The following is a 7484-nucleotide window of genomic DNA, read 5'->3' on the forward strand; positions in this document are numbered from 1 at the left end:
TGGCTTTGATCCTTGAGTCAACATGATCTAATAGATTATTCTTTAGAATAGATTGTTCTTCTTTCCAGAATGTCATGTGGCACATTTTTCAGCGTAGTCAGTTGGGCCTAGATTTTTGAACCTGGTTGCCTAAATTTAGGCACTCAAACCCTCATTAGGAATTGCAGTAAGTGGCTAGACTTTTAGCAATGCTGAGCACTCACAGCTCCCACTTAGGTCAATGGAAGCTATGAATGTGTCTCTGAACATACACCATTTTCTTTACCTAAACATGAAAACAATACCAATACAAAGGGCTGCCTTTTGCTCCTGGCTCTGATAATGAGACCATCTAAAACCAGCATTATTTCCATAAATTAGTCTTTTCTCCTCCTTTTCTCTCTTATACCAGAAGGGACTCTGTGTGGTGGTCAAAAATAAAGCAAACCTTGGGATGTTGTCAGTAAATTTAAGATTTTAGATGTTGTCATTAAATTTAAGGGTATATTTAAGGAATATTTTTTGCCTTTGGTTTGAATTGACCCAAATGTGGATATTAAAGCTAGTATTTGACCCTTCAATAGTACAATACTGTATGGGAATGATCTCAAGAGGAAGCCTTGTATATACATTAGACACATGGTTACATGGCACCAGACATCATGGGCTCTGCTGTAGTCTTTTACCAACAGACCAGTCTTGAATTCTGCTTGCTAAGTTTCTTCCTCTCTGGTTCCTGCTGTAAATGTTTTTTTAATATTCTGTTCAGTTATGTGCAGCAGGAGCCTTTTGTGTCTGATGTACCACAGGATTCTTTACACTATACTGAGAGCCTTCTTTGAAGCATGGCTAGAACTGGTGGTAAGGGTTCTGGGGATAATAGCACCCACTTCAGACAATGGTAACAGAAATAAGGACCCACTTCTGGAGGAGGAAATCAGAGATAGAAAGCAAGAGGGGACTTGGTGCATTGAGAGAAAGAGTAATTGAGCGGAAGGTAGGATGGGTTGGGGAGAAGAACATCAAATCCCATCTTTACCTACAGCACAAATACACCTCCATGGTAGCACTGATGGTTCCTATGTCCTCATTTTGTGTTATAGCCTGATAAGCCAGGAAAGGAAAAGCAACAGTCTCTTTGGTTATAAAATGAATAGAAACAAGACAACTGGAAAACTTACTGAGAGGATGAGTGATCTTCATGCAGCACTTTCAATTAAGTAAATGACTGTTACTGCATGACTGGTAGCAACACCTCCTAGCTTAGGAAACAGCTGTCTAATAAACTGGCCTACAAATTCCAGAGTGATCTGTCTTTTTTTTAAAAAACGCTTATCTGCTTTGGTTAGCTTATTTTCAAGGCTGGAAAGTAGCAGTCCATTTTATACTCTAAGCATCTATAAATAGATCTGAAAATAGTTTATACATCATTCCCCCCCATTTCTGTCCTAATGCATAATACCGACTGGCTGCAGGTAAATCTGGGGCATAGGAACCACACAGAAAATACATCAGAACAAATAAAATCTATTTCATAGGTTCTTGAGCATGCATTTCTCTTTTAAGCATGTATTTCTGCTTTTTGAAGGAACTCTACGCTAGAGCATTTTGTGACTAGCAGTATTTAGAGCACAATAATTTGTATTAAAAAAGTAAGGTTGGCAAATTGCAATACATGTTATAGTAAAATCTGGAAAAATACAGAAGGTGCAGAAAATGAAATTAGGCTCATGGTATTTGGGCACTAGTACTGGAAAACAAATAGAGGCTTAGTTAGGGATTGGAAATCTGGAAGTGCACACAGCTCTGGTATAAATCTCTGTTCCTGCTGAATTGCAAAAACTCTCTGAAGCTCACCAGTTGTACGAGCATGTAAACCGCCTTTTGTTTCTATAAGAAGTGCTGGAGCTGAAATCGATGGACTAGACTAATAAGTAGTGAGAATTGGGGAGGCCATGATGTTATCAGACAGCAAACAAAGTCCTTGGCCTTTTTAAAAAAAAATTTTTTTTAAATAACTACAATGTTTAATTTCCTTCAACAAAAGTAGTCCTTTGAATCCTCAAGTATTGTTCACCTAGGATTAGAATCCTTTTACAGTGGTTCACCTTTCAATCTCTTTGGGAATAGCATATTACTTCTCAGCATAATGCTCTTAAGATACATTACCGTTGTGGGACTCCACATTTCCCCATTACTCACATAAATAGTTTCCTTGTGATTACTCTCCTGTTTGAGGCTTGAGACCTGAAAGGTCACTGTCGATCATAATTTCCAATTTCAACTGAACGTATACAGGGGAGCCACTGTTAGACTCTGCATGTGCCTTGTTGATACAACAGCAGGAAATCTACCTCTCTGAAGAAAGGTCCCTTGTCCAGGCTGCTGAAAACGAATGGTCCTCCATCGAGATCAGTGGTAATATGCTAATCTAAAGAAATGAGGACTGAAATGGCACATCAGTGCTATTTGTCAAGTAATGTGCTAATTAATGGGGTTTGCATTTCAAAATCTGATAGGAAATGGGTAGAACATCACTAGATGGTGCTTTGGAGGACACGGTCAGAATTCAAAATGATCTATACAAATTGGAGAAATGGTCTGAGGTAAACAGCATGAAGTTTAACAAAGACAAATGCGAAGTACTCCACTTAGGAAGGAAAAATCAGTTTCACACATACAGAATGGGAAGAGACTGTCTAGGAAGGAGTACGGCAGAAAGGGATCTAGGGGTTATAGTGGACCACAAGCTAAATATGAGTCAACAGTGTGATGCTGTTGCAAAAAAAGCAAACGTGATTCTGGGATGCATTAACAGGTGTGTTGTGAGCAAGACACGAGAAGTCATTCTTCCGCTCTACTCTGCGCTGGTTAGGCCTCAACTGGAGTATTGTGTCCAGTTCTGGGCACCGCATTTCAAGAAAGATGTGGAGAAATTGGAGAGGGTCCAGAGAAGAGCAACAAGAATGATTAAAGGTCTTGAGAACATGACCTATGAAGGAAGGCTGAAAGAATTGGGTTTATTTAGTTTGGAAAAGAGAAGACTGAGAGGGGACATGATAGCAGTTTTCAGGTATCTAAAAGGGTGTCATCAGGAGGAGGGAGAAAACTTGTTCACTTTAGCCTCTAATGATAGAACAAGAAGCAATGGGCTTAAACTGCAGCAAGGGAGATTTAGGTTGGACATTAGGAAAAAGTTCCTAACTGTCAGGGTAGTTAAACACTGGAATAAATTGCCTAGGGAGGTTGTGGAATCTCCATCTCTGGAGATATTTAAGAGTAGGTTAGATAAATGTCTATCAGGGATGGTCTAGACAGTATTTGGTCCTGCTATGAGGTCAGGGGACTGGACTCAATGACCTCTCGAGGTCCCTTCCAGTCCTAGAGTCTATGAATCTATGAATAACTTGAGTGTATGATGAGTATCTTGGTCACCATGCAGAAGGATGGAATGGATTAAGAGTATAGGTGGTGCAAATTAAGTTAGATTTTTGTAAGAGGAATTTCAGGAAGACCAAGATGTTAAAGGGACATAATCAACTGGAAAGCTAGTCACTTTTGAAAAATGGCTTAAGAGTAATTCCTGATCTTATATCTGCCCCTGATTTTCCCTAATAATTGTGAATGTAAAAATACAAAAAAATTCATATATTTTTTTTCTCCTCTATAGCTGTGTGAAAGAACCACCCAAACAAGGGAAACTTAGTAATTTGACTCTACAGAGGAAGCTCTGAAATGTAACATGTATTTGACAGTACATTTCGTTGTCTTCTAAATATAAAACTGAAAGAGAGAATTTCCCCGCTGTAATCTTTCATTTATGATGATCTCCAGGTTGCAACAGTAGTACTACTGGTAACAATAGTGAGTAAATATTTTTCAGACAGAGAGGAGATTTTCAAGTTGGGACCCATTAATAATGACATCACCTTTCAATCTCTCCTTTGTTTTAACCAGACCAAATTTGTGTTTTAATGTACAGTTCAGGATTAAAGATCTTGTTAGCTAAGACTTGAGTCTTTTCTCCTTACCAAGAAGATATAAATCCTCACAACAAACACAGATGTAGACACCTATTGACAGAAGCCAAGATTTTCAGAAATGACGAGTGATGCTGGGTGCCTTCATTTTTGCATGTCCAGCTTGAGGCATATTTTAAAGGGACCTGATTGAGGGCAGGGACTTGGGGGTTCTGAAAGCTGGATCTCTTTAAGGTGACTCAGGTTGGGGATCCAATCACTAGTACATTTAAAAATTTTGGTGAGAGGCTGTAAGAAAGAGATATAATCTATTTAACCTGTTTAAAATGTTATATTACATTATGTACTACATATAACCCTGCATGTAAAAATTCCCCACATTCGGTTTGTCTCTGTTATCAGAGAAGCGGTAATAGCCTTGCTGTATTTGAGGTTGTCAGCGTTGCTGTTTCTTAACTCAACCTGCTGTGCCAAAGTATTGCAGCTCATAAGGTTCCTTATGTGACAGAATTAAAACAGTGGGAAATTCTTACATACCATATGTGCTGCCGTATGAAGGAACAACAGGATAAGTTGCACAATAAGCCAGCTCAGTCCTTATTCCAAAGTCCTTCCTGGTTCTTGATTCCATTCTAATTTTGAATGTGGTGGGCATGTCTACTTAATCAAACTTGAATTTGTGTGCACATTTTTGTCCTCTGTGCATCCACACCCACTGGGCAAGCTGCCTTCTTAGTGGGAATTGAACTATGTAAGTCATGGGACATTGTTGTGAAGTATATGCAGTCTTTTATGTTGGGTAAAACATAAATCCGTTCAGTGTCACTGTTAATTGGCTCAGCACTTTCATTCTAAAACAGTTTGAATCAGTTTATAGGTTGGCTGTAAAAAAAAAAAAAATCTTTCTAGGCTAAAACTTGGCCTGTGGTCTCAGCTCTGGATCAAAATATAAATAGCTGAGTTATTAACATTTGAAATCTGGCTACTGAACATGCACTACTTGTTTGTGTTTTTTGTTACACGAAGCAGCCTCAGTATGGATCAGTGCTGTCAAGTTGCTTGTATGTGATGGATTTATTTCAATCACTGAGAAGCAGTGACTACTGTTATTCTAGTAAATCCATAACAAGTTTTGTTAGAGACTGAGTAATAGTGGATTTTTGTGCTAGCCAGAGATGGATATAGCAGCTGGGCTTTATAAGGATTCAGATTTAGTATTTGTCTAACTTGAATGGTACTCCTGAGCTCTTCTTCTTTTATTCCCCTTGAAAACCTTTCCGAGACACAAGAGGATAGAGTTGTATGCTTCCTCTTCCTCCCTTTTCAGTTCCTCCTGACAGAAATTGGAAAGTGGAGGGGTAAATAGCACTAGCAGCTGATTCTTCTTGACTTCATGGGGTGATGATTTAAGGATCCGGTGGCCCAAGTATTGCAGGACCTCTAGGGCAGGGCAGGTAGTGCCCTGATAGGTGTTTGGCATGCTAGTGGATCACTGTGTTCAGTAGCTAATCAGTGATCAAGTTACTGCACGCTCTGCTGGAATAGTCAGCACCCAAACTTTCCAGCTGCTGGTGTGAGAAGTAGTAAGGAATTTAGTTTTGAGGAGGTTTTTGTTAACCATCTTTTTTCTTTTTTTGCAGAACTCCAAACATGGGAGGCAAACTTAGCAAGAAGAAGAAGGGGTACAATGTGAATGATGAAAAAGCTAAAGAGAAGGACAAGAAGGCTGAGGGAGCAGCTACTGAGGAAGAGGAGACTCCAAAACAGAATGAGGATGCCCAGCAAACCACAGAGACCGCAGAAGTGAAGGAGAACAACAAGGAGGAGAAGGGTGATAAAGAGTCCCAAGTTGCTGCCAATAAGACAGAAGACAAAGAAGGGGAAAAAGAAAAAGCCGTGAGCCAGGAAGAAGTCCAGAAATCTGAACCAGAGAAGCCAGAGGCCATTGTTGACGCAAAAGTGGAGCCACAGAAGAACAATGAACAACTGGCACCTAAGCAAGAGGAACAGACTTCAGCCTCTGCTCCTGCTGCCAGTAGTGAAGCACCTAAAACTTCTGAGCCCAGCAATGATGCAAAAGTTTCCCAGCCTTCAGAAGTCACAGCTACTAGTAAAGCAGATGACAAGAGCAAAGAGGAAGGGGAAGCCAAAAAGACTGAGGCTCCCACAACAGCTGCAGCGCAAGATACTAAAAGTGATGTGGCCCCAGCTTCAGACTCAAAACCTAGCAGCAGCGAGGCTGCACCTTCTTCCAAGGAGACCCCGGCAGCAACAGAAGCACCTAGTTCTACTCCCAAGGCTTCAGCGCCTGCAGCCCCACCAGAGGAAGCGAAATCTTCTGAAGTTCCAGCGACTAATTCGGATCAAATCATAGCAGTGCAAGATTAAATTGGACAGCCTGTTGAAATTAACCACTTAAAACAACCTGTGTCTTTTTTTTTTTTTAATTTTTTCAGCTATACTAACTTGTTTCAGATCTGAAATAACAATATGTATTGCCCAGGGGGAAAAAAAAGGATGTCCCATCAAGTTGGGAGGGAGCAAGGGAGGGGGGAAGAATCCAAATAGTATTTTTGTGGGGAAATATCTAATATACTTTCTGCCAGGATTTAAAAATAATAATGAAAAATATGGATGTCTGAAAGTACAGCACATCTTTTGTATCTGAACTGCTGTAAATGCACTCCACCAATGTATCAAAATATTTTTTTCGTTTTGTAATGGGGTTTGGGAGTGATGCTTTTGATTCTGCCCGCTAGGCTTGTGCCAAGGCAATCAGATCTTCATGAAAGCAGTATTTTCTGTGGGTGCTTTTTTTTTTTATTTACAGCCTTTCTTATTTTGATATATTTTTTATGCAGTGGATGAATGCCAACTTTCAGACAAAACCCACTTAGCTGTCCACATTTTTCTCAATGCCAATCCTCCAATTCTTCTTCCTCTCCAAATATTTTTGGGAGTAAACAGCATTCTCATCCTACTTAGCCTACCTAGATTTCTCATGACGAGTTAATGCATGTCTGTGGTTGGGTGCACCTGTAGTTCTGTTTATTGGTCAGTGGAAATGAAAAAGTCTGCGTTCATTGCAGTTCCAGTTTCTCTTCCATTCTGTGTCACAGACACCAATATACCACTCATTGGAAAACAAATGAAAAATAAAATGTACAATGGATGCATTGAAATTATATGTAATTGTATAAATGGTGCAACAGTAATAAAAGTTAAATAATTTAAAAAAAATAAAGGTGTAAAGATTGATAGTTTATTTAGACTAATTCTTCATATTAACCCCTGACAGCCTGGCATCCACAATCCACATCTTCAGAGGAAAAGGATGATTATTTGAGGGCAAATCAAAATCACTGTGGTCAGGATTCAGCTATCCACATTCACAATGAGTTCCAGTATAAAGTGCTACTCAGCATCAGTAAGGATATTTGAATCTGACTCTAGAGATATTTTGCGATAATCTCTCACATGTGGCACAGAGCTCCATGAGAGTTTAGAGATAGTGAGTGAACAGGA

The 7484-nt window shown here is 39.6% G+C and overlaps 1 protein-coding gene across 1 annotated transcript in view; it reads left to right on the plus strand.

Moving 5' to 3' along the window:
- BASP1 (brain abundant membrane attached signal protein 1) overlaps positions 1 to 7224 on the plus strand; it is a 69526-nt gene extending 62302 nt beyond the window's left edge. The window contains exon 2 of the mRNA XM_032789755.2: positions 5600 to 7224. Coding sequence (XP_032645646.1) covers positions 5610 to 6347 — 738 coding nt within the window. The 5' untranslated portion in view covers positions 5600 to 5609 and the 3' untranslated portion in view covers positions 6348 to 7224. The remainder of the gene's footprint in view (positions 1 to 5599) is intronic.
- The last annotated feature ends 260 nt before the right edge of the window (positions 7225 to 7484 follow it).

The sequence above is a fragment of the Chelonoidis abingdonii genome, chromosome 2 (assembly GCF_003597395.2).
Source record: "Chelonoidis abingdonii isolate Lonesome George chromosome 2, CheloAbing_2.0, whole genome shotgun sequence".
In the NCBI taxonomy this organism is placed as follows: Eukaryota; Metazoa; Chordata; order Testudines; family Testudinidae; genus Chelonoidis; species Chelonoidis abingdonii.